Source organism: Amblyomma mixtum, chromosome 9, assembly GCF_055824585.1.
Source record: "Amblyomma mixtum isolate Tamu chromosome 9, ASM5582458v1, whole genome shotgun sequence".
In the NCBI taxonomy this organism is placed as follows: Eukaryota; Metazoa; Arthropoda; class Arachnida; order Ixodida; family Ixodidae; genus Amblyomma; species Amblyomma mixtum.
In genome coordinates, this window is record NC_143020.1 from 107417176 (window position 1) to 107444323 (window position 27148).

The window sequence follows — 27148 nt, forward strand, 5'->3', positions numbered from 1 at the left end:
CATTTCGGCGGCGCCGGGATGGCGGCCGCCCGAGGAGCTCCGATAAGCAGCCAACACCCACAATACCAAGGGGGCCAGGCTACCGGCTTTGGGGTGCGTGCCCATGGAGCGATAAACATTAAAGCTGCCTAGCAAGCAGTGGGATGACAATTTTTTAGAGAACGTGATCTCTCAGGTTGAACTCGTAGCCGAAATGGTCGCCTTTCATCAGAACTGAAAAGCTAAAAGGCTTGAGTATTTCACGGTGTGTGTTCGAAGGCTATAAGCGTCCTAAACTAGTATTTTCTTCCCGAATGCGTTTCTAATAGTGTACAGGGATCTTTTGGGTTGACGAACGATCAATGGCTAATTAAGACCGGTGATATTTACTCTTACTGGTGGAGCAGACGACAACGCGTGAACCACGTGATAATTGGAGGGAAAAACACTTGTTATGACAACCAGGCTGAAGAAGCGAGGAGGGATAGATGTGGTTATGAGATGATATTTATAAACTCTCGCGAGCTTTTGTGGCTATTTAATTTACGAGCCGTTCCGGTCAAATGATCAAAATGAAACCCAAACGCACTTTTGTTTGTGATTTTTCTCACATGAGAAAAATATAGCTATAAAATAAAAGCTACGTTTTTGGAGCATAAGGGCCTAAGGGGAGTCAGGCTGTGAGGGACACCGAAGCAAAGTGCTCCGGATCATTTCGACCGCCCGGGTTTCTTCAACGAGCAGTGATACTGCAAGTATACATGGCTGTCATGCTTGCCGGCTAAAGTAAAATGCGGCCGCCGAGGCTAGGAGCAAACCCTGATTCCCCGGTTCAGTAACAAGCGCCTTGACTACTAAGCCACCGCGGCGTGGAAACAAGGAAATAAATAAGTCAATGAATAAAGCTTAGGTTTTTTCTCAGCCTGTACTATAACGCATAGCTCATCCGTGTCGCTGCTACAATGCCGCAGTTGTGTACTTCACTCTGCAATAGTGAATGAACAGTCGGACACCAGCCGTTTCTGTACGGACTGAATCCCGGCCCAGGCCCGCAACTTCAGGCACGGGCCCGGCCCCGGCCCAGCGAAACAAACCATGTCCCGGCACGGCCCGGCCCGCGGGCCGGGCCGGGCCCTGCCTGGGCTTTCGGGCCGGCCCGAGCCCGTGCAGTGCACTACCGCACTAGACATGCCTTGCTTTAGGTAAGATAAGCGTGTACGAATCATAGCTGCTCCGCCGCATTTAGTTTATTGCGCTTACGGAACGCCAACCTGCCTGCCTTTCTGTTCTGCCCCGGTAAAGCATTGGGTAATTCCTATGCAAGCAGTCAGGTCGTTTGCCTTCACGGCATCACCGGTGGAGAAGGCGAGAAAGGGTGGACAAGGGGTAATCGCGTACGCCGATAGGGTGCACGTTTCAAGGCCGGTGTTTGTCGCTGTGCCTGCAAAGAAAAGACGGCAGTGAAAGAAGGTCGGCAGGTGTAGCGATAGTGCAAGCGAAGTGCGCCGACGCGTATCAGTACATCTCAGTTGTTCCCCTCCCCCCCCAATAAACTATATGAAAATGGAAGGCCAACGAAAATGAAAGGCCTCTGAAGATAACACATAGACCGACGTGCTTTATTGTTTGAACTTGAATTCTGGACATCTCATTGATGTCTTATGAGCTCATCGTTTCGCTTGTAACCCTACCAAGTTTTTGATACCTCGTCAGAACGGAGGCTCTTCTTGAGGTAACTATCATTCGCAACAAAAGCCAGCGTTTCAAGGTCGTCAGAGGCCAAAAGGTAATTTAAAAGTGCAGAAATTAGTAAGAGTCCCTTAGTGGTATAGTTCGCACAATCCCACACGTAGCCTACTTTGTCGCGTAACCATGCGCACATCGCAACTGACATAGAGTGCCGTTACGACGAGACGTGCCAGGGATGCGCAATGCAATAGTTACGATAAGTTGGAAATTCGAATTTAATTGCTCAAAGTTACGTTGCAGAATCGTTACTCATTCCGCAGGGACTGTTAGCAAAAGGAAAAAAATACTACCTGCAAAGCATCCAAATTCATATCTCGCTCAATGCAGTCCACCGCCAGTGCAAAGAGAACTGTTAAACTAACTCAACCACGTGAGTGAAAATCAGTTTAATAAGACTTTAAGAAACCCGTTGAAGAAATCTATACAAGTATATGTATTAAATCTAAATCCGCCCTTCGGTACAACGGACGCAGAGAACCTTCAGTGGTTACCTGTGCCGTTCCGAAGGCTCCTTTGCGCCGAACGTTCTACCAGCGACAACGCGTTCAACAAGAAGTGAGCTTGATACCAATAACTAAGAAGAATGCCATGATCCGAGCCAAGCATAAAGGAAACGGGGCAAAGTTAGTGCCACTTAAACTGCACCCCCCCCCCCCCCCCCCCCCCCCGCGCGCATGCTTCGATTTCCACACCAAGTTTTACAAAAAGAAAACGACTTTTTCCTCCTCCCTGTTTTTGAGCCGCTTTGTGGCGGATAAGCCAACGCTTCCATTCCAGCAAATAATCATATTAATTACAGTTATATCTCAGATGACGACAAATGGGAGACGCGCGTTACATTGACGCTGGTTAAAAAAGATTGTAGGGGACAGTTAAGCTCCGCCTTAAGGGTATGACGCAATAGCTTTAGCGGGTTACAACCCATATATGCGAAAATGATTATTTTCTATTTTACAATGATAAATCCTTGCGAGTCCTTAGAGAACTCCTGGCACAGAGATTAATCGATGCACTACTGACCTGCGATGGCAGGCGCTGTCACTATTGGAGCTTGTGCGACCCGGAATGCTCCTACCGAGCAACCACTAGCGACCGGTCGTTAATTCAATTGCCACCTGCCACGGTGGTGAGTTTGCTCACTATCCTGTGCGCAGGTTGGGGTGACACCACGAGGTCATGTGATCCAGGTGGCCCACCTGCCTGCTAGGTGGCTTCTCTGGGGGTATCTCGTGCATCTTTCACTCACGGTCAAATACTCCGATGACGTCGATGGCGACATCGGCTTTTCTGCGACGTGAGCTCCTTAACGGTATCCCGTAAAAAGGGTTGATCACATGCGCATCACAAGTGCGTAATATCCGAACTTATGCCGCCAACTCTGAAGAAATAATAAAAATAAAGCCCGAAGGCGGTCTCTGCTGAAAGTCCGCAGCGGTCCAGTGCATATTGCAGTAGGCTGAGTAGACAGCAACCGGTTAAGATGCTCTTCTTAACCAATTTAACCATTTATTGCCGCTCGCACTGGTAATTCACCACCCGTGTAAAGCAAAGCGAATAGCACGCTGAAGTCAAAGGTGTAATGGAAAAAAAGAGGAGCAAAAGCAAAGGAAGACTAGGGGAGCTGTTGTTTGGACAGCTGTATAAATATTACACAACAGGCGCTACAAAAAATGTCGGCAATGGCTCGCCATTAGGCTTCGTGCTGAGAAACACAGATAGAGAAAACTTTAATGAATAAAGGAGAGGTCTGCCTGCTTATGCGCCTAGCATGCTTCTCCGGACGCTTCGTGCTGGTGGCGCAGAAAAAGGCTCCCGCTCAGAGGAACGTACGTAATGTAGGCAAAACGGGGACGTTGGTGACAATGAAAGAGCGAATAGCAGTGAAGAAGCGCATCTCCGAATTATAGGCACTCACCGCTGCCGCTAAGCACTCCGGAACGCCGCAGCGCCTGCAGCCCCACGAGAAGTGCGTACCCGGCAGAGCGTGCCAGCATACACGCTGAGTCGCTGACCCTGACCTGACAGGAACAAGCACGCGTGCACTCACGCCACCTAATGGCCGTTACTTGTGACTCCTACGATGCGTCCGCTTTAAAGGGCCACTGACCAGGGTCCGGACATTTTTGAAAAACAAGCCCACTGCATAGATGAGGCATCGAAGATAACCCCTGCAAAATACTAGAGCCATGCGCGCCCCGAAAAGCTGCGAAAATTCAAATCACAGCCCGTTCGTTCTTTCCTTCCTTCAAAAACGGGCCCGGCCCACTACTCTGCACCCCGCTGACGTCAAGGGGGGCTACTTTCGCTAAAGGCACTCCATTGGTGCATCGTTCTGACTGACGGGAGAAGGTTGGGCGTAGCCTTGGCGTCGCGTCGTCTGCACAAGGCTTTCCGCAGCGCCTTCTGTTCTGGCTCATGCCTACAAACCCGCATGAAGGAACAAAAAAAAAAAAAAACTGCGGAGGGAGCGTGCGGCGACAGCCTTGAACCCTAGCCATAAAAAGTAAAAAAATAGTAAAACTGAGGGAGTTGGTTCGCCCCCCCCTACCCCCCCCCCCCCCCGCCGTGATCACGTCACGAGACGCTCTGCGTGCGCGCTCCCTTCTCAGTTTCTTTTCTTCTATGCGAGCCCCCCAAAACAAGGTTTTAATTAGTAGTGCAGCAGAGCCTTTCCCTCGCTCGCCCACATGACCGCTCCGCACACACACCCCTTATCTTTCGTGCATCTTGCGTACGCCTTGACTCCAATGAATGACATATGCTTTGGAGCGGAGAAAAGACACAAACACACAGAACACAAACACGCATGGAGAAAAGCAAACGGGCGGTTGCCGGGTCCGCGCTTCGCCGTGTGTTTCGAACACAACCGACTTCCGCCCCTCCGCTCGTGAAACGGTGGGGAGGCCTAAAAGAAAATGAAAAGGTGGCTCGTTAACTGGGAATGACAAACAGATGTATGAAAGGATGCGCTCGCTAACAGGTCTAGGTGGTCGAGCCGATCGCGCCTCTCGATCGTTCAGTGTGCGGAGAAAATGCAAAAACCAAGAAAAGAATTCTATTGAAGGCGGGGCCATGACGTCGCCCTGTGACGCACTCCACAGACACCACGCCTCCGGCTTACACCGGAGAAGGAAGGGGTGATTTTGCCTTGCCGAGCCTACTCGACGAGGAGCGGGAGAGAAAAATTTCGAGGAGGGAATGGAAGGAGAGGAGGCTCGCTCAAAGTGAGGTAGAGAGTGTTCGGGACGATGGGGTGGGCAGGGGGCCTTTAAAGGCCCCCTGCCCACCCGCGGCCAGCAGACACTCTCTACCTCACTTTGAGCGAGCCTCCTCTCCTTCCATTCCCTCCTCGAAATTTTTCTCTCCCGCTCCTCGTCGAGTAGGCTCGGCAAGGCAAAATCACCCCTTCCTTCTCCGGTGTAAGCCGGAGGCGTGGTGTCTGTGGAGTGCGTCACAGGGCGACGTCATGGCCCCGCCTTCAATAGAATTCTTTTCTTGGTTTTTGCATTTTCTCCGCACACTGAACGATCGAGAGGCGCGATCGGCTCGACCACCTAGACTTGTTAGCGAGCGCATCCTTTCATACATCTGTTTGTCATTCCCAGTTAACGAGCCACCTTTTCATTTTCTTTTAGGCCTCCCCACCGTTTCACGAGCGGAGGGGCGGAAGTCGGTTGTGTTCGAAACACACGGCGAAGCGCGGACCCGGCAACCGCCCGTTTGCTTTTCTCCATGCGTGTTTGTGTTCTGTGTGTTTGTGTCTTTTCTCCGCTCCAAAGCATATGTCATTCATTGGAGTCAAGGCGTACGCAAGATGCACGAAAGATAAGCGGTATGTGTGCGGAGCGGTAAAGTGGGCGAGCGAGGGAAAGGCTCTGCTGCACTACTAATTAAAACCTTGTTTTGGGGGGCTCGCATAGAAGAAAAGAAACTGAGAAGGGAGCGCGCACGCAGAGCGTCTCGTGACGGGATCACGGCGGGGGGGGGGGGGGGGGGGGGGCGAGCCAACTCCCTCAGTTTTACTGTTTTTTTACTTTTTATGGCTAGGGTTCAAGGCTGTCGCCGCACGCTCCCTCCGCAGTTTTTTTTTGTTCCTTCATGCGGGTTTGTAGGCATGAGCCAGAACAGAAGGCGCTGCGGAAAGCGTTGTGCAGACGACGCGACGCCAAGGCTACGCCCAACCTTCTCCCGTCAGTCAGAACGATGCACCAATGGAGTGCCTTTAGCGAAAGTAGCCCCCCTTGACGTCAGCGGGGTGCAGAGTAGTGGGCCGGGCCCGTTTTTGAAGGAAGGAAAGAACGAACGGGCTTTGATTTGAATTTTCGCAGCTTTTCGGGGCGCGCATGGCTCTAGTATTTTGCAGAGGTTATCTTCGATGCCTCATCTATGCAGTGGGCTTGTTTTTCAAAAATGTCCGGACCCTGGTCAGTGGCCCTTTAAGAGAGAACGACTCTCCGGCTTTTCCGCGGTGTACTACACGGCCTGTTATGACATGGAGGAAGGAAAGAACTAAGTTATGATGTGACTCATCGCGCCGCCATCTCGTGAGACGGCGGGGAAACACTGGCTTTTCAGGCCTATAGCCCGACCAGGGACTCCGTGGGGATAAAAATTAACATGCAGAAAACGAAAGTAACGTTCAACAGTCTAGCAAGGGAACAGCAGTTGCTGGAAGTAGCAAGGGAATATGTCTACTTAGGGCAGATAGTGACCGCTGATCCGTATCATGAGAGGGAATTAGCTAGAAGAATAAGAATGGGCTGGAGCGCATATGGCAGGTTCTCTCAGATCGTGAATGGCAGTTTACCAATATCCCTCAAGAGGAAAGTATACAACAGATGTACCTTACCGGTACTGACCGACGGGGCGGAAACGTGGCGGGTACCGAAAAGGGTTCAGCTTATATCATGGACAACGCAGCGTACTATGGAAAGAAAAATGATAGGCGTAACGTTAAGAGATAGGAAGAGGGCGGAGTGGGTGAGGGAACTAATGCGGGTTAATTACATCCCAGCCGGAATCGAGAGGAAGAAATGGGCTTGGGCAAGACATGTAATGCAAAGGCAAGATAACCGTTAAGGGTAACGGGGTAACGGAGTGGATTCCAAGAGAAGGCAAGCGTAGCAAGGGGCGGCAGGATATTAGGTCTGGCGGCAGGAAATTAAGAAGTTTGCGCGGATACGATGGCCGCAACTGTCAAAGGACAGGGTTAATTGGAGAGACATGGGAGAGAGAGAGAAAAACTTTATTATGGCAAGTGTGTTTACCCCTCTTGGGTCCCTGGACCACCGCACGGTCCCACTCTACGTCGTAACGTTCATGTGGTGTTTGTCCATGACGTCGGCACCCCGAAGCACCGCAGCAAGCTGCGATGGTGGGTCCAGAGACGAGAGCACGACCTCCCAGTCCTCCCAACTTGATAACGAGGGCTGTCCCTGCGGGGAAGGATCAGCAGGGCAGCCGAAAAGGATGTGGGAGAGTGTGGCGTGAGGGTTGCCGCACAGGGAGCATGCAGGGGAGGTGCCACAGTAGCGAGATAGCAGCTGAGGGGATGAGAGAGAGCGGGTTTGGAGGCGTCTCCAGAGGATCTGTTGGGAGTGGGTAAGGGAGGGGTGGGGAGGAGGGTAAGTCCGACGGTCTAAGCGGGGCATTTGCGTGAGCTCTGCAAAGGTGTGTGCCCGTTCTCTCGAGAAGCCTGGACCGAGGCCGTCCTCAGCCCGGCAAATCAAACCTCGGGCCAATTTATCGGCAGCCTCGTTTCGTGGATTCCCAGAGTGAGCCGGCACCCACTGGAGCCCTGCAGTTGGCCCTGCAGTTGGCTTAGTCAGGCCGATGGTGATGGAGGGGGCACTCCAAATTTGCAAATATAATCATAAGCTCTTGTACTATTTACTGAGGTAGAAAACTTCAGTACGTAAAACAGCTACATCATGGCTGCTTTAATACAATTTCATCTCGAACTCAGCTCATGAAGAAAAAGAAACAACAATTTGAATGGTTACTTTTCGCACGGGAAGCAAGAAATAATGCAGTCATACTGTATCTGTACATACTCAAGGTGGTGAAATTAACAAGATGCATGAATGTCCAGTTAATCCATGGCTTAATTTTGCCATTCTTCCTTGATAGTGCCTCGATAACTTCCACAAGGTTCATGTTTCGTGGTTAATGCGCCATATATATGTACTGGAAGCATGTTTTTCGTTTTTTTTGAACAAACCACCTTGTAGTTAAAACGCGCCATCCAGGTTATTGAGAACTGAATTGTGAACATTCCTTAGACTAAAGGAGCGTAACCGTTTTCCAGGATGCGACACCGGCTTCGGACACGCCCTCGGCGTGCGACTAAGCAAGGAGGGTTTCTTGGTCTTCGCCGGATGCCTCAACTCCCAGGGTGAGGGAGCCCAGGTGCTTAGGAAGCTGAAGAACGTCAGAGTCCTCCACTTGGACATCACCCGAGACGAGCAAGTCGAGGCAGCCTTTTCGAGCCTCAAGCTAGAACTGGGATCTCGCGGTTGGTTCCTTTGTTCCATTTCGTACCGTTGCACGCGGCAGTCGTTTTTGAAGAGGCTCCGTTGCAATCAGCCGAGTGCCGGACCACCGCTTCGTAGAGCGACTGCTCCGGTGAAGCGGTGGTCCCGGGTTTGAACCCCGGACCAGGACGAGTTTTTCGTTAACTACGAAGTTTCTGAGCAAGCTGTATAGTTTTCCTTTATCGCCATATGGCTGCACTCGGATGGATGTCAATGAGTAATTACTCCCTTATTACAAATACCTTGGGGGATTCCCTTAAAACATTTGTCTTATTCAACTTTCCTTTGAATTTCCTTGCTGTTCGCAAGGTATAGGAAGCAGGGCCTAAGAAGGCCTTTTACCCATTGATGGTCTCTCTCCTGTTTATTTCGCAGTTCTCTGGGCTGTCGTCGCCAACGCTGGAGTACGTACCAATGGCCTCCTGGAGTGGGTCACGATGGACAGCATCACCAAGATATTTGACGTGAATGTCTTCGGGACGCTGCGGGTCACCAAAATGTTCCTGCCGCTGCTCAAGAAAAGCAAAGGGCGGATGATTGTTGTGAACAGCCCGTTCGGTAAGGATCAGGTCGAGAGGTGCTTGGGTACTTTAGAATCACTCAGAAATGCTGGCTCGATCAATGCCGTGCATTACGACTGATGCTTTCATTTTAGGTTTTTTGTACTAAAGTATGAAGACACAGACGAGAAAGCTCATTGTTGAAGTTTATCAACTTCCGGTAACAAAATATTAATTATGAAAATTCTTCCCGCGCACTCTCCGTACTCTTTCCATACCCTTCACCTGATCTTCCATGAAGCAGGTTGTTGAGATTTGCTGCATCATGCCAGGCAGGTTAGGACACAACTAGAGGAATGCTGAACTTGCCGACATGATCATAGTGATGAAGCTTTAGTAGCCCTGTCAAGTGTACAAAGTGAACTGCACTTACGAAGAGTGTCACTTACTAAAAGTGCACTCTAGCAGAGCTAAACAGCTTAACATACGTAAGTGCACTCGCCAAAGTGCGCACTCATGTCGCAGTGCGTTCAATGAAGGTACTTTGAGGGCCGAGTGCGTAGCCTCGCCAGCAGGGACTTCGAAGTCACATGTACAGGGTCTTTTCTGAAAGGAGTAGGACTCATTTTTTAAATAAAATTTCTTCAAGAGAATAGTACAAATGATTAGAATTTTTCGAAGTAGCACCCTTCCGAATCTACACGCTGCTGCCAATGAGTTTTCCAGTTTTCGTACGCCTCCAGGAAAGCCTGGACCGGAATGCTGTTTAGCTCCCTCGTCAGGGCCTGTTGAACCGCCTCTACCGGTCCGTGATATTTCCCCTTGATCGTCGATTTTATCTCGGGAATAGAAGAAAGTCTGGCGGGGCCAAGTCGGGGCTGTAGGGGGCCTAAGGCAGCGTTGACGCCTTGTGCCGGGCAAAGAATCGCTGTCCGCATTGACATGATGATGATCACTTTCCGGTTGGCCTTTTGCTCCTCTGGCAACACTCCCGGCACCAACTTCGCGCACACTTTCCTCATGGCTAAGTTTTCTGCCACAATCTCAAAAACTTGGGTTTGATGAATGCTCAAGTCATCAGCAATCATTATGAGACTCTTCCTACCATCACTGTTCAGTAAATATTTCACTCACTTCATATTTTCGTGGGTCTTGCTGGTCGAAGTTCGTCCGGAATGGTTGTCGTGTTCCACTCTTTCCTTACCATCTCGAAGCAGCTTGTGCCACTCAAAAAACACCTGATCTACCCATGGCAGCGTCACTGTGAGCCTCCTTAATCATATCGTAAGTCTATTTGCCCGTTTTACCAAGATTTACACAAAATTTGATCGCGTATCGCTGGTCCAGTAAACGCTCTATGATTCTGCGTGATGAGAGGTTTCGAAAGGGGTTCCCAGTACAAGCGACCTGCCCTCTTCAACGGCCGAGAGCCGACTGCCGATTTTCTCCAGCATTTCCAATATCCCCCTTCAACGATCCTGCATGCGCAGACAGCCTCTCGTCTGCCCGTTCGCCCAGGAAAAACCCAGTCCTACTATTTTCAGAACAGACCCTGTATAGTGCATAGAAACGCACGCACCACTTTATTTCATCCACAATAACACTGTTTTTTTTTTTAAAATTCTTCGTGATAGCTATAAGCGAAGCAATGAAACACAGGAACGCGATCAGGTTCAAATCTGCTGCACACCGCCATTTGTTTGTTGTCAAAATTTTGGATAGTCTTGGCTGGTCTTGGATTTTGTTCGTTCTTTTTTTGTTTCGTTGTTAAAGACTGTTTAGGCTCGTTTTATGCGCAGTATCATGCCAAATGATGAATATTTAAGTCTTCTTTTTTCTTTTTAATCGACCACTTCAGAATTTTCGATTATTTTTTTGTGGCTATTTTTTTCACGACGTCTGCACTTCGCTTTCCAGTTTAGCACTGCGCAGCCTAAAGCGTCACTCGGGATGCCGAAGCACAGTTCCTGTAAGCGTCCTTAACTTGCGCTCTTGACAAGGGTATAAGTTTCATTAAAACTGATGCCGTCGCTGCATCTGTACTTGGCGCTAATAATGAGCATCTAAGGTGTCCTATAAGTGAAGAAAAGAGAAGTCTTCTCAGAAGAAGTTTGTTCTTTATGATTGTTAAATGACCTTGCTGTTTTCTCTTTTCTTTTTTTGTCTCAGGACACATCACGATGTCAATGGCTGTTCGCTACTGCATGACAAAGTACGCCCTGACATCGATGGTTGACGGGCTTAGGAGGAAGTGTCAAGGAAAGGGCGTGGAGGTCATTGGTGTAGAGCCCATTGCATACAAGTGAGTGGCCGCTAGCACTAAAGCTCACATTTTTATTCCCGAGCAGCACGGGTAATCGGGCCATTATTGGTGATGAATGGTTTCACTCTGGTCATTCAGTCCAAGGAGTGACTTGAGTCTAGCGCTGCAGACTCACACGACTCGCAGGTGAGCGCGTGAACGACGAAAGGGCTTATGGAGGGCGTCGGGGCATTATAAAACCGACATTTTTTCCCTTTGGAAGAGTTACGCTCTTGTTGTTGTGACGGAGAGAAGGATGAAAAGGAAACTGCACGGGCCTGCCAACTGGCTCCAGCCGAGCCACCACCACTGCCACGTGCAGATAGAGAGCAACGACGGAGAGAGAGAGAGAGAGAAAACTTTATTTACAAAGGAATTCGGGGCACGCCCCAGGGTCCCCGCACGACCCCACTGCACTCAAGTGTTTATGTTCCTGAGGTCCATAACACTGGCAGCACGGCTGGTGGCGATGGTCTGCACGGCCGGGTCCTCCGAATGCAGCAGGGTCTCCCAGTCCTCCCAGGTCTTGAGGTTCTCTAGGTCTTGAGGTTCTCTACGACGGAGATGAAATATTAGAGTGCGAGCAGAAAGGGGGACCAAGACACGCGTCAGATTGCAGGGGTATGTGCGCACGGCGATAGAGAGCGATGGCGAGAATTGGCAGCTGTTCAAGCGTGCTAGCGACGCGGTGAGGAGCCTTCGACGGTCGCGCAGACTGGAGCAGCGCTTTCACTCGCTGCATATCCTTTTCAGGGCCCTTAACCAAGCCTTGATTTCAGAGTCGCCCTCGGCCGGTTTCCTCTGGCGCGCCTTTCCTGTTGACCTTTTGCGCATTATTTCCGGCGTACTTGTCCCTTACTTTTATTTATTTATCGTCTCTTTTCGATTGGCCCAAGGCAATTCCTCCATTTAGCGAGACTCGTTTTCTTTATTTACGCATCTGTTTCATTGGTCCAAGACGTGTCCTCTACCACCCCAAGTCTCGGCAGTTTCCATCGCACTCCTGTGCTTAGTAGAGTACGGCCATGCGAACTTCTGTGGCGCTGTTCGCGGTGTTCGCACTGCTCTTCTGGAACGTGTGGGATTACGTGCCGTTACTTCAACGAGTTGGAAGCAATTTGGGGTCCCTCTTCATCATTCTGTTGACGTCACACTGGCTCTCCAGGTTCGCGTGGAAGAAGCTCTTCGTGAAGCAGGTGCCCAGTGATGAAAAGAGTGTGCTGGTTGCAGGTGAGTTGTATGGCAGTAAGTCAGTAGTTTCATATTTCGCCCCGTGAGCGAAACTGAACCGAAAAGCTGCGGATTAGAATGAACAAAAGCGTACAGCGGATCCATTCGTATGCTTCTGAAAGACGAGATATAAGCTTCGCTTTTTAACATTCGCAGCTGTTTGCAGACGCACTGAAAGTGTCTCTAACGTGCCGGCATATATTAGCTCTGCAATGATGTGTAATTATCAGTAACTACAGGTTGCCTTGCGTAAGTGTTGAAAATCGTTATCAGATGACCGATTATATTTTTCAGCAAATTACTGCGCTCATTGCCCTTTTCCTATCGCTTGTATGACATCGCGGTGCACCAGTGGGAAATGAGACTTTTTTATTCATGAAGCTATCCCTCTCAAAAGATGAGAATTCTTCCGTAGAGCGGAGTGAAAAAAAAAAAAAGAAAAATCGAAGCGGACACTACGCCTTAAGGATATGACGCGACAGTTTGATGGGTTAATGCCCATATATGCAAAACTGGTCGATCTCTACTTTGCATTCACACATCCATGGGTGTCCTCGTTTCTCTCCTGGCGGGGGGGGGGGGGGGGGGGGGGGGCTACGTGTAAGGTATGTACCTAGTTATCACTGGGGTGCGGGTGAGGTTTCCGTCCTTACCTTAATCTCCTATTTGTTCCTCTAAGGCTGCACGCACAAAAACCTACCACAAAATGTTGGGCTGATGAGAATGACTGAACAGAGCACCTCTCCAGCTGCGACGATGAACCACACTTAATTCAGAGCCCATGTTCATAACCCACGCGACGCACGTTTGTCACTTCCTTCCTCACCCTGTGGGGAATGAAAACATCCTTGGTGTCGTGAACATGGTGGAGTTTTTGTGAGAAAGCACCATTTCACGGTGTCAAACTGAGCCAGGAATCTTGTGGCTTGCATGACCTTGAGTGTGCAGAAATAAAATAAATAGTTTCGCGACTAGACTCCGAACCGGCGGAGGCACGAACAGATGTCTCGCTGGCCACTGCACTAGAGCACTATTCGATCGCCACAGCCGATCACGCCTTGCGTTAAGCTGCAACACACTGTCGCACTGTGCATTGCGCATCGTCCTCTTCATCAACTTCCACCTGAGGCGCGAGCAGATCAGACCAGCTTAACTTCGATCAGAGCTTAACCTGAGTGTAATATCGTCTCGAGACGTGCCCACAACTCACTAAATCAAAACCATGAGCCAAAGAAGCCAAACTCATGCTTCCGCGCGTCTGCTCGGTTTAACTACGTTAAAACCCTACCACTTTTTCTGCTATCGTTTCCCTTTCCCTTTTACGATTTCGTCTGCTTGATTTTATTGCATGCCGGAAGTAAAAATGCCTTACATTAATTATGAGAACGGAGTACGAGTCATAGCTGCTCCGCTGCATTCGGTTTATTGCACTTACTGAACGGCAACTTGCCTGCCTTTCTGCTTTGTCCTGGCAAAAGCGTTGGGTAATTGCTGTGCGAGCAGTCAGGTCGTTTGCCTTCACGGCATAACCGGTGGAGAAGGCGAGAAAGGGTGGACAAGGGGTAATCGCGTACGCCGATAGGGTGTAAGTTTCAAGGCCGGTGTTTGTCACTGTGCCTCGAAAGATAAGACGGCAATGAAAGAAGGCCGGAAGATGTAGCGATAGTGCGAGCGAAGGGCGCCGATGCGTATCAGTACTTCCCGGTCTCCCCCCCCCCCCCCCCCTCAAGAAACTATACGAAAATGAAGGGCCAAAGAAATTGAAAGGCCAGTAAAGACTTTATACGAAAATGGAATGCGAACGAAAATGGAAGGTCAGTAAAGACCTCCCCGAATGTAAGCGGGGGATTATACATGCACATCAGACTCCTACATAGTGTCTGAAGGTTAGCTCCAAATAAACACATAAGCCGACGCGCTTTAGTGATTAGCCTTGAATTCTGGGCATCAGTGCATTCTAAATTCGTCGTTTCGCTTGTAGCCCCATCAAGTTGTTGATACCGCGTCAGAACTGAGTCTCTTATTGAGGTAACTAGCATTCCCAACAAAGCCAGCCTTTCGACACAGTCAGAGACCAAAAGGCTATTTAAGTGTTTCTCAGAAAGCAGTAAAAGACGCTTAGTGGTAAAGTTAGTAAAATCCCGCACGTAGGCTAAATTGTCGCCTAAACACGCGCACATCGCAACTGACATATAGTACCGTTACGAAGAGACGTGCAAGGGATGCGTAACTCAATAGTTACGATAAGCTGGAAATTCCACTTTAACTACTAAAGGCTACGTTACAAAATAGTTACGCATTCCGCAGGGGCTGTTAGCAAAACGAAAAAATATAACCTGCAATGCATCCAAATCAATATATCGCTCAATGCAGTAGAAATGTTAAACTAGCTAAGCCCATGAGTGAAAACCAGCTTACTGGGACTGCAGGAAACCCATTTAAAATATGTAATAAATCTAACCCTGCCCTTCGCTGCAAGGGACGCAGGGAACCTTCAGTGGTTACCAGTGCCGTTCCGAAGGCTCCTCCTTTCTACCGAAGGTTCTACCAATGACAACGTATTCAACAATCAATGAGCTTGATGCCAATAACCAAGAAGAATACCATGATTCGAGCCAAGTATAAGGCAAACGGTGCAAAATTACTGCCACTTACACTGCCCTAACGTGCTTCGGATTCCACACCAATCAAATTGTAGAAAAATAAAAGAAACTGCAACTTTTTCCTCCTTCCGGTTTTTGAGCCGCTTTGTGGCGGGTAAGGCAATGCCTGCTCTCCAGCAAATAATCGTACTAATAAAAGTTACATCACAGATGACGACAAATGGGAGACGGGCGTTATATTGATGCTGGTTAAAAGAAAATTGTAGGGGACACTTCAGCTCCGCCTGAAGGGTATGACGTGATAGCTTTAGCGGGTTAATGCCCATATATGCAGAATTTGTCATTTTTTACTCAACGTTGATAAATCTTTGGGAGTCCTCAGAGAACTCCTGTTGCAGCGGTTAAGTGATGCGCCACTGGTGCGACCGAGGTTCCTCTTACCGAGCACCATCAAGCGACCGGTCATTAATTTAATTGCCACCTGCCACGGTGGGCAATTTGCTCACTATCCTGCGCGCAGGTTGTGGTAACACCACGAGGTCATGTGATCTAGGTGGCCCACCTGCCTGCTAGGTGGCTTCTCTGGAGATATTCCGTGAATCTTTCACTCACGGTCAACGACTCCGACGACGCCGGGTTTTCTACGACATGAGCTTCTTAACGGCATCGCGAAAAAAGCGCTGATGACATGCGCGTAACAAGTGCGTAACTGCCGAACTGGTCATTGCATCAAGTTGAGTAGACAGCAACCGGTTAAGATGCTCTTCTTAACCATTTTAGCCATTTTTTTTCGCTCGCACTGGCAATGCATCTCCTGTGCTAAGCAAAGCGAATAGCACGCTGAAGTCAAAGGTATCATAGCAAGGAAAGAGGCGAAAAGCAAAGGAAGATGAGGGGAGCTGTTGTTTGGACAGCTTTATAATACTACGCAACAGGCGCTACAAGAATGTCGAAAATGGCTCGCCATTACGCTTCCTGTCGGTGGCACAGAAAAAGGCGTCCGCTCAGAGGAAGGTACGTAATGGGGGTAAAACGGAGACGTTGCTGACATTGAAAGAGCGTATAGCAGTGAAGACCGCATCTCCAAATCACAGGCAATCACAGCTGCTGCCAAGCACTGCGGAACGCTGCAGCGGCTGTAGCCCCACTAGGAGGGTGTACCCGGCAGAGCGTGGCGGCATACACGCTGACCCTGACCAGAGAGGAGAAAGCGCGTGTGCAGTCATGCCACCTGTTGGTCGTTACTCGTGGCTCCCACGTGCGTGCGCTTTATGATAGAACGGCTTTCTGGCTTTTCCGCGATGTACTACACGGCCTGTTATGATGCGTGACTCATCGCGCCGCCATCTCGTGAGACGGCGTGGAAACACTGGCCGTTTAGAAACATATTTATTTACATATGTACACATGCCAAGGTTACAAGATGCAGTGACATTTACAAGAACACATTATTCTTAAATCATAATTTACTCAAGATAAACGGATTGTTTCAACTAAAGCTTGCATATCATATTTATCATGAAGTCACCCGTGACCATGTTTCCTTTTATGCTTTATACTTCCCTAACAAGAAACCTTATGACTTCAGGTATAGTCATTTTAAAATGCCTCTGATGAGAACGAATTATGGTATGCAGCACATTGATTACTTAATTCCTGATTTTCTTAATAAACACCCACGTATTATGGAACTTCTGCAACAGCCTCGTTCCCCCCCGTAACTTCAAGAACAATGTTAAAATGTACCTTCTGTCCTTGTCTCCCCCATAAAGTGTCCAGTTTCTAGTTTTTTTTTCTTATTATGATTATTTTCTTTTACTCGCTGGGTGTATGTCCAGGTTCGCTATTTTTGGTTTTGTTGTCCTAAAGACGTAGGAGGTATGCGATGCGGTTTTCATTGTTTTTGGTTTTGCGTGCTATTTCTCCCCTTGCCTGTATGTTAATTCTGTGTATCCCATCGTTTGCTATTTCAATTTGTTGTTTTGTCCTATCGACATTTTAGCTATGCGTTGTTGTTTCCTTCATTTTCCATTGCATCTGTGTTAATTATGTGTAACTCGTTGATCGTTACATATAATTCATGTAGTACGTATGCGATGTTGTTACTTTTCTTTTTTTGCTTTGTGTACTTTGCTGTGTAATTTGCCACCCCCCTGAGCAATGTAACGGGTGACGGAGCCACGTCAGGCAAAAAATGAATTGCCTTTTGTCCCGTCACCTCTGACAAATCGATGTCAAAAATAATCTTCACTTCACTTCACTTCACAATAAGCATGTAAGGCGAGCTAATTAAACAGGTACCATAAACATCTCTAAGTTACTAACAGGAATTGCTCGTGGGCGATGTAAAACAGGATAGCATACCTATTCACAGAAGGGTGAAAAGGCAATAACTTGACATTGAAACACTTAAAAGGAGACCTTAGCGCCAGTTTGGCCTAAAAACCAGGACAAGACGACTGTTATTTACAGAAATGAATGGGCCTGACTATTGCCGGAGAAACTCTTCCTCACCCAAAAAAAAAGAGTTCCTCGGACAAAAAACTGATCAGTTCCCGTCGGAGGCGGCCGAGACTTGGCCACACATCGCGGCGTCGAAAGCCACCAGCGACCGCGGCGCATCGACTGCGCCATAAACTAAAAAGACCCGCAACATTTAACAGGCGAGCAAAACGGCCGATGGGGAAGCGGCCGCTGGAGAAGCAGCACGAAATGCCCTGCCCACGGAATCCCGCATGAACCGCGCGCCAAAAGACACGCGCTACCACGCAGGTGACTGTAGCGTGGCGATTAGATTCCGGGAGCGGGCAATTGGGACAGGTACTGGAGCGTAACGCACCCCATCGCTCTAACCGATCACAAGTAGGGAGCACTACCCAGCCAACTTTCGAAATACTGGCTTTTCCGGCCGCCGCTGGAGCGCCACCTTCCAGCGTCTGTCCCGGGAGAGCCACGTTTCTCCATCTATAGCTCGTCCAGCACACTCCCTGGGGCTAAAAATTAATGTGGAGAAAACCAAAGTAATGTTCAACAGTCTAGCAAGGGAACAGAAGTTCGCAGTTGGTAGCGGGTTGCTGGAAGCAGTGCGATAATCTGTTTACTTAGGGCACGTAGTGACTGCTGATCCGGATCATGAGAAGGAAATAGCTAGAAGAATAAGAATCGGGTGGAGCGCATATGGCAAGTTCTCTCCGATCATGAATGGCAATTTACCAATATCCCTCAAGGGAAAAGTCGACAACAGCCGTATCTAACCGGTACTCATCTATGGGGCAGAAACACGGCGGCTAACAAAGAGGGTTCAGCTTAAGGAAAACGCAGCGAGCTATGGAAAGAAAAATGATAGGTGTAACGTTACGAGACCTGAAGCGAGCGGCGTGGGTGAGTGAAGAAATGTTGGTTAATGATATCCTAGTCGAAATCAAGACCAAGAAATGGGCTTGGGCAGGGCATGTAATGTGACGGCAAGATAACCACTGGTCCCTACGGGTAACGGTTTGAATTCCAAGAGAAGACAAGTGTAGCAGGAGGCGGCAGAAAGTTAGGTGGGCGGATGAGATTAAGAAGTTTGCGAGGATAAGTTGGCGCAACTGGCAAAGGACAGGGTTAATTGGAGAGACATGGGTGAGGCCTTTGCCCTGCAGTGGGTGTAGCCAGGCAGATGGTGATGATAGTGCTGGAGAGGGCATTCCAAATTTGGAGATAGAATCATAAGCTGTTGTATTTTTACTGAGGTACAAAACTTCAGTGCGTAGAACAGCTTTGTCAAGACCCCTTTCATACAATTTCATCTCGAAGACTGCTCATGAAGCACAAGAAACAACAATTTGAATGGGGACTTTTACGTACAGGGCGCAAGAAATAATGCAGGCAGACTGTATCTGTGCATGCACAAGGCGGTAAGGGACATCCACAAGATGCATGCATGTCCAGCCAATCCATGGTTTATCTATGAAAAGCACTGTGCCATTTTTTCTTGATAGTGCCTCGATAACTGCCACAAGATGCATGTTTCATGGTTATTGTTTCATACATACTTGCAGCATAAATACTCAACAGCCATAAGATGCGCACTTTGATTTTTGTTTCACAAACTACCTCACAGTTCTGAGGCATCATCCAGGTTACTGCAGAATTGAATTGTGAACATTCCTTAGACTAAAGGAGTGTAACCTTTTTCCAGGATGCGACACCGGCTTCGGACACGCCCTCGCCGTGCGACTCAGCAAAGAGGGCTTCCTGGTCTTCGCCGGATGCCTCAACTCCCAGGGCGAGGGAGCCCAGGTGCTTAGGAAGCTGAAGAACGTCAGAGTCCTCCAGTTGGACATCACCCGAGACGAGCAAGTCGAAGCAGCGCTTTCTAGCGTCAAGCAAGAGCTGGGATCCCGCGGTGGGTTCCTTTGTTCAATTTCGTACCGTTGCACGCGGCAGTCGCTTTTGAGGAGGATTTGTTAGGTACAGGCTGGCATTTACGACCGAGTGCCCTCGCTTGAAAGTAACTCTTTTTACAGCCAGCTGGGCGGCGTATGCGGGCCTTGTAGATATAGCGTTAGAACGTTCGCACAATGAGGAAGTGTATACCGATTATCAACAAACTGAGAAGAAATGGTAGTCCGTATGGACGTGAAACGCATATTTTCACACCTTATTCCCCGTATTTAGCCTTCCATTTCCTCAGCAGTATTTGCAAGGGTATAACCTCGAGACAAGCAAAACATCTTTCGGCCACGCCTATCGTTGTTAAGCTTCCGACATGATCTGCGCAGCAACCTCTTTTAGGTTTCAGTTAATTAATCACTGATCACAAAGTTTGCTGTTAGCACTTAAGCAGAGAGCAGATTTAGAGATGGTAACTGGACTCTCAAGTAATAAAAAGTGAATACGGGGCGCAGGGCGAGGGTAGCAAGGAGCGTAGAATTAAGTACTTGACACACGCCCAAGCAATCCCAACGCCACAATGCTCGTCAGGACTTCTCACGAGGTACCGTTTAGCCCGCAACGCAGGCGAGCAACCAGTTTTGTTTGTGTTTGACACGCAGTAATCACTACATTATGATAACGCAGGTGACAAAAATTACCGCCGGACAGTAAGTGAACCACGAAGAAATATTGATTTAACAAGCCTGCCACGCTTGGGCGAAAGTTTTCAATGATGTCGGCGCTGGCGTTAACACTTCCGGGCTTATTCGTGCATGGCAGTAAAGTATGTCAAGCCATAAATCCTTGTTATACATATTAGATAACAGCCTGCCGCGGTGGCTCAGTGTTTAGGGCGCTCGGCCGGTGACCCGAAAACACACTATTTCGATCCTGTTCGCGGCTCTCGTATTTTGATGGAGGCGAAATTCTAGAGGTCCGTGTACCATGCGATGTCAGTGCTCGTTAAAGAACCCCAGGTGGTCGAAATTTCCGGAGGCCTTCACTACGGCGTCCCTGATAGCCTGAGCCGCTTTGGGTCGTTAAACCACGATAAACCAAACCTAAACCCAACATGTTAGATAACACCTCATGACGCGAATGCAAAAGTAGATTAGCGTATGTAACGAAACCTATGGCTCTGTTGATAACTCTTGCTTAAATATTGACTTTCTTGTGCTATTGCGAGTGCAATAGTACAAAGTATTGAAAGCTGATCAAAGCATGTAACGTAATCTACGACAGTGGTGATAAGGGTTAAGGGTTTAAAATTGATTTTCAGGTAATTTTAGTCTCATTCTCGTCATCCTCGGTACGAATACACCTACCATGGTCATCAAGAAAGCTTCTAGAAGCCTCACTAGCCAAACTTCCCCTGACACTGAACGTCTCAGCAGAGGTGTTAATGAATGAGCGTGGTAACGAGCACTCCAGTGAACTCTGCAAACTAACTGCTCCGCAGAAGTATAAGCGGGCTCTTCTCCCTGATCATATCGACAAGGGCATAAATTCACCTTCGATCATCCCGAATTATACGTGGAACTGTTACAATCCAACTAACTTACAGCTCCTGGCGTAATCAGTAAATTAACATTTGCATCATACTTATGAACATCTCTTGCTGCAAGCTGCTTGAAACGTTAGATCATATCAATCACGCTTGGGAGACAATGCTTTTGGAAAGAGGCCAATGACATTTTTATATCAAAGCCTGGACGACACATCTTCACACGCCAACCTCTGCCCCATATCGCTCGATTCTTGCGCGGGAAATATTATGGAGAGTAAGAGAATGACGCTCACTGTCTGGAGGGCGCTTAATACAAATCACCTTCCCTACCCCCTCCCCCTCCACCTACACACACGCACTGGTTGGCTTTCGTAAGCACGTGCGTTCTTAAAATATGTCGCTATGCACTATGCCCAACAGTGTGCACTATGCCAAACAATGTGGGCACTGCTCATTGCCCACATACCACCCAGTTGGGTAACAAGCATACCGCGCCAAGCTGTAGCCTGAACTCACTGACTAGAGACAGTAGTAAAAAAGATCGTCGTTGCACAGCTAATTCTTTTCTTTCTCTCCTACTGAAAGCTGATTATTCATCTTTATGAAAGTTTTTTCAAGCTTCATTTGAATTTTGTTGCAATTCGCGAGCTCTAGGTAGCAGGCCCTGAGAAGGCTATTAAGGCGAAAACCTTTAATGCCTCATCGTTGTGGGCAGAAGGTTGTCAGCAGAGGTGTTACGCTTTTTCAAGTCAGACCGTAAAAAAAAATCTTTGTGCATGATGGGATTCGAACCACCATCCTTCCATTCCGCAGTCGAGCGTGCGAATGTCTACACTACTTCCTGCCAACGCATATGTAATTCTCCTTGTCTAGGACGCTGGAGAGTGCAGAAAGGCGTCGAATCAGACGGATGCCTCCCAAACGCCCTCCAGTGTCTCCGGCATTTAAGATGCACAAAGATTTGTTTACTTAATTAACATCTTAACCATACATCAGTGACACAAGCAGCAAGACCTCGCTAAAGCCTTTCGCCTCACCACACTTTAGGTCAACAAATTGCCCCCCCCCCCCCTTAATTTTTTTAATTGACGGTTTCCGTTCTATTTATTTCGCAGTTCTCTGGGCTGTCGTCGCCAACGCTGGTGTACGTACCAATGGCCTCCTGGAGTGGGTCACGATGGACAGTATCACCAAGCTATTTGACGTGAATGTCTTCGGTACGCTGCGGGTCACCAAAAAGTTCCTGCCGCTGCTCAAGAAAAGCAAAGGGCGGCTGATTGTTGTGAACAGCCCGTTCGGTAAGAATCGGGACGTGGGGTTTTGCTTGAGTACTTTAGAATCGCTCTGTAATGCTGGCTCGATCAAGGCAGTGCATTTAGACCAATGCTTTCATTTGACCTTCCTTACACTAAAGTAAGAAGACAAAAACGAGAAAGCTCACTGTTGCAGTTAATAAACTTCCGGTAACAAAATATTCATTATGAGGATTCTTCCAGCGCACTTTCCATACTCTTTCAATACCCTTCACTTGCTTCTCCATGAAGCAGTTTGCTGGGATTTGCTGTGTCATACCAGACATGGGGGCCTAAACATTCCGCCATGAAAATATTGATGGGGCTTTAAAAGCCCTGTCAAACGCACAAACTGAAGTGCACTTACGAAGAGTGTCACTTTCTAAAAGTGCACTCTAGCAGAGCTAAACTGCTTAACATAAGTGCGCTCGCCGAAGTGCGCACTCAGGCCGGAGTGCGTTTACAGAACATACTTTGAGTGCGTAGCCTCGCCAGCAGTGACTTCGAAGACACATGTACAGGGCATAGAAACGCACTCACTACTTTATTTCACCCGTAATGACAGTTTTTTAAATATTGCTTCGTGTTAGCAATAAGCGAAGCAACAAAACAAAGGAACGTGTCCGGTTCAACTCCGCTCTATACCGCCATATTGTTTGGTGCCAAAATTCTGGACAGTCTTGGCTGGTCTTGGCTTTTCTTGTTTGCTTCATTGTTAAATACTGTTTAAGCTCGTTTTATGCGCACTATCATGCCAAATGATCAATATTTGAGTGTTCTTTTTTCTTTTTAATCGACCACTTCAAAATTACGATCATTTTTTTTGTCGCCATTGTTTTTTCGACGAGTGCACTTTGCTTTCTCATTTAGCACTGCGCAGCCCAAAGCGACACTTGGGATGCCGAAACGCACTCCCTATAAGCGTCCTTAACTTGTGCTCTTGACAAGGGTATAAGTTTGATCAAAAGTGATGCCGTCGCTGTATCTGTACTTGGCGCTAATCTATAAATGAGCCTTAATTGGCAATAGTGCTACAGCGAGACGCACACAGGAAAGAGTAATACAGGATATGACTTATTAGCGCTGGCATTAGCGAACGTCCTGTGTCAGTATTTCTTGTGTACATCTCGCTGTAGCGCTAGTACCATTTCAGTCTCACATAATGCACCATCTATCCAAAGTTGAGGTTCTAAAATGAGCGCCTAAGATATCATTGAAGTAAAAAAATAGACAAGTCTTCATAGAAGAAGTTTTGTATTGATGATTGGTAAATGGCTTTGCTGTTTTCGCATTCTTTTTTTTTTGTCTTAGGACACATCACGATGCCAATGGCTGTTGCCTACTGCATGACAAAGCACGCCCTGACATCGATGCTCGACGGGCTTAGGAGGGAGTGCCAAGGAAAGGGCGTGGAGTTCATTGGTGTAGAGCCCATTGCGTACAAGTGAGTGGAAGCTAGCACTAAAGCTCACATCTTAACCCGAGCAGCACAGGTTTTCGGGCCAGTATTGGTGAGTGATTTTTTCACTCAGAACTTTTGTAGGAATGGCCTTTACGAATACATTTCCAATATTGCGGCGATTAGCTTTGCTGCTGGTGTTTATAACAGCCTTGCAGAGCTTATTTTTTCTGTAAGGCAGCTCTATATTCAACGGCTGCGCTAAACTTTATTCTGTCGTAAAATATCTGCGCACCGATTTTTTTCCTCATGATAATCTGTGGGTTAATTTGGTACACGGATATCAGTTCACTCTTTCATTGTGAGCGAAAAACTGGGCGCTCATATTCACGGCAGAATCCGGTGCACCAATTTTTCTTGGCGGAGATCTGTGCACCCTTTATTCCCAAGCAAATCTGGGTGCCACTTTCCGACCACTCAAACGGGCGCCCATTTTATATCTTGGAAATTTGTATCTTGCTTTATTTTTTCCCAAGATGTGCAGTGTTTCTTGCACTGAGATCTATGGAGTGCATTTAAACAGCGGGAGTTATACAAACATCCCCGGGAAAACTACGTTTCATACCGTTCAAAACGACCATGGGAATTCCCTCTGCACGGGCTTAGCGCTGCTTCGTAGTCTGATGTGCAAACACCCGTGACCACGTGACTATTACCTACATATCCCGCGAGCCTCGTGGTGAAAGATTTTTTCGGAACAAGAAGTGCGCGAAGATATTTACAAAATTTTGCTAAGTGTTTTACAGTGCTGACAAAGTTCATGCAAGTTCCCGTTAAATTTCGGTGTTTACACGACAGAGGTAAACGTTGTAAAATTTTCTCCCCAAGAAAAAGTGGAGAGTTTTTTGTTTTCCACAGAAAGTGGACACCGCACTCTGTCGCCGAAGTTTTTTGTTTGTGCAAATATTTGTGCTGTTTCTGTCCACAAGAATCTTTGCCCCATTTCTAGGGTAAAAATCTCTGCACAGTTTTTTTGTGATACAAAATTGATGTTCCCTGTTGCGTATCCGGAGATCTCTGCACAGATCGCTGCCCACTGATATCTTCACCTTCTTCTGTGCGCAGAAATATATCTATGTACCATTTTGTCAGCGCAAATCTGTGCGCCACTTTTTGAGAACGGAAATCAAGGCTCGGGCTGCGTAGTCCTGGAGGCTACCATTCAAGGTGAGGGGGGTAGTGGTATCGAAACAGTCGCTTGAATCACGGCATTAAGCGCGTACCTACGGCACATTCAGTCTAGCTCAGTGCTCGAGGCAGCAATGGATACAACTTTAGCGGACTCTTATTGACCGGTGCTCCAGATGTTCCAGAACAAATAAACATGCTTATTTGGGAACTTTTGTTCGAACAAAAAAAAAAGCAAACAGAAAGAAAAGGTCGTAAAAGCAAGGCTACGTGAAACCACTCATGTTGTGATTGTTTGAGTGTAGTGTAGGAATACGGAATGACCGGCTAGAGTACTTTAACAGGCCCAATGGGTTTTCATCTAAGCCATGTAGACGGGTTCTAATTGTATCATTCGTAGAAGCCGTACGTTTCGGAGGTGTTAGGACATCATCATCATCATTAGCCTGACTACAATCACCGCGGGGCGAAGGCCTCTCCGATGTCTCTCCAATTAACTCTGTCCTTTGCCAGCTGCGGTCACCGTATCGCCGCAAACTTTTTAATCTCATCCGCTCACTTAACTTTCGCCGCCCAATGATACGTTTCCTTCCTTTTGGAATCCACTGTGTTACCCTTAAGGACCAGCGGTTATCTTGCCTTCGCATTACATGCCCTGCCCAAGCCCATTTCGTCCTCTTGATTTCGACTAGGATGTCATTTACCCCCTTTGTTCCCTCGACCACTCCGCCCGCTTTCGGTCTCTTAACGTTACATCTATCATTTTTCTTTCCATATATAGCTCGCTGCTTTGTCCTTAACTTAAGCTGAACCCTCTTTGTGAGCCTCCGGGATGCTGCCCCATAGGTGAGTACCGGTAATATATAGCTGTTGTATACATTTACCTTGAGGGATATTGGTAAACTGTTATTCATGATATGAGAGTACATGCTATATGCGCTTCAGCCCAATTCATATTCTTGTAGTTATTTTCCTCTCATGAATCGGATCATTGGTCACTACCTGCCCTAAGTAGACGTGCACCCAAACCACTTGCAGCACCTCGCTACCAATTGTGTAGTGCTGTTCAGTTGTGCGACTGTTGAACATTACTTTGATTTTCTGCATGTTAATCTTTAGACATACCGTCCTGCTCTACCTGTCTAACTCATTCATCATGCTTTGCAGTTCATCTCCTGAGTGACTTAGCAGGGCAATGTCATCAGTGAATGGCACATTACTTACGTATTACTGAGGCGTTTGGACGAGTTGCTCTCACCTTCAAGAGGTCTGGAAAACCTGACTACAAAGCGGGGTTGCCGCAGGGCCTCCATCATGCTCCCCGACATTGACAGACGTCACCACTCCATTGAACAACGCTGCTCAGCGCCACTCGCGAGTTCGAAAGTCACAACGCTGCCGCTGAATCCTGCCGCTGACCTGCCGCTGAATCTCCGCAGCAACGGCGGGTTGCCGGGGTGTATCTAAGCATGCATGCACGCGCCAAAAGCTGCCGCGTGTTAGGCCACAAGCGTGAACGTTGACATTTTTTTTTCCTTTTATCCTTCTCGCTTCATTCGCAGGACGAACATTACGGCCAACCTCGATGCCGCCGAGGCGGTGCAGCAGGAATTGCAGCAGCAGCCTCCCGAAGTTGTTGCCGACTACAGCGCGGATGAGATTCAGCGCTGGCTGAAGACAGCCAGAATGATGTACGAGATTTTCTCGAGGGATGACATCAACGAAGTAGTAGAGACGATCATGCAAGCGGTCTGTGAGACGTACCCGAAGACTCGCTATATTTCCCCCTTCAGGCTCGGCGGTTTCGTGTTCTACGCGCCCATATTTTTGCCCTCGGAGCTTGCAGACCGGGCAATCGGATCGTTCATAAAGATGTTGCCTTTCATGTACCGAATTTTGGGGTACGAACCTACGAAGAAAGCGGCATGAATATTTTTTTACTGTTTAGCTTTTTCTAAGAAATGCTTGTGATGCGTATTAGAGCTTGCTCTCAGTCAGAGAGGCGAAGATATTTTTCACTCTTTTTATGCTCAATAACAAATATTTGTTTTTAGTTCTCTGTGTGTCAGACTGCATACGCAGTGAGAGCAGGTTTGATCGTCGATGCCAGTTCCCCGTTCTTCTGTATCAAAAAAAGTGGCCGAGTTTACTTGTGCAGCGGGGAGTTTTAATAGCACAATGCGTTCTTCACCCTTTCTTCACAGTTGCAGCTATGTATGTTCGCCCGCAACCTTGAAAAATAGTTTTCGGTGAATGTGTACATTTCTGAACCTGCAACTGAAAGGGTCTTCTAATTATTCTTAAGAGAATGGTTGTTTTAACGTTTGTAAGTATTTGTGAACGCACAGCTAGGGTTGTGAAGACGCTCGAACCTTTCTCAATATCACGTCTTCACGTGAGTGTAATAAAGACATAAACATCAGGATCTCCTCCCTCTATGGGGGATG

At 47.9% G+C, this 27148-nt stretch overlaps 2 protein-coding genes across 2 annotated transcripts; both read left to right on the forward strand.

The window, feature by feature from the left end:
• The first annotated feature begins 3496 nt into the window (after nt 1–3496).
• Nucleotides 3497–11067, forward strand: LOC149330594 (estradiol 17-beta-dehydrogenase 2-like). Its single transcript, XM_089559456.1, has 4 exons — nt 3497–3554; nt 8036–8242; nt 8637–8819; nt 10931–11067. The coding sequence occupies exons 1-4, from the start codon at nt 3497–3499 to the stop codon at nt 11065–11067; spliced, it is 585 nt and encodes a 194-aa protein (XP_089415582.1).
• Nucleotides 11068–11794: 727 nt separating this feature from the next.
• On the forward strand, nt 11795–26858 carry LOC149330595 (retinol dehydrogenase 7-like). Its single transcript, XM_089561228.1, has 5 exons — nt 11795–12293; nt 19080–19286; nt 21938–22120; nt 23426–23558; nt 26264–26858. Exons 1-5 carry the CDS (start codon nt 12089–12091, stop codon nt 26628–26630), a joined length of 1095 nt encoding a protein of 364 aa, XP_089417354.1. The 5' UTR covers nt 11795–12088; the 3' UTR covers nt 26631–26858.
• The last annotated feature ends 290 nt before the right edge of the window (nt 26859–27148 follow it).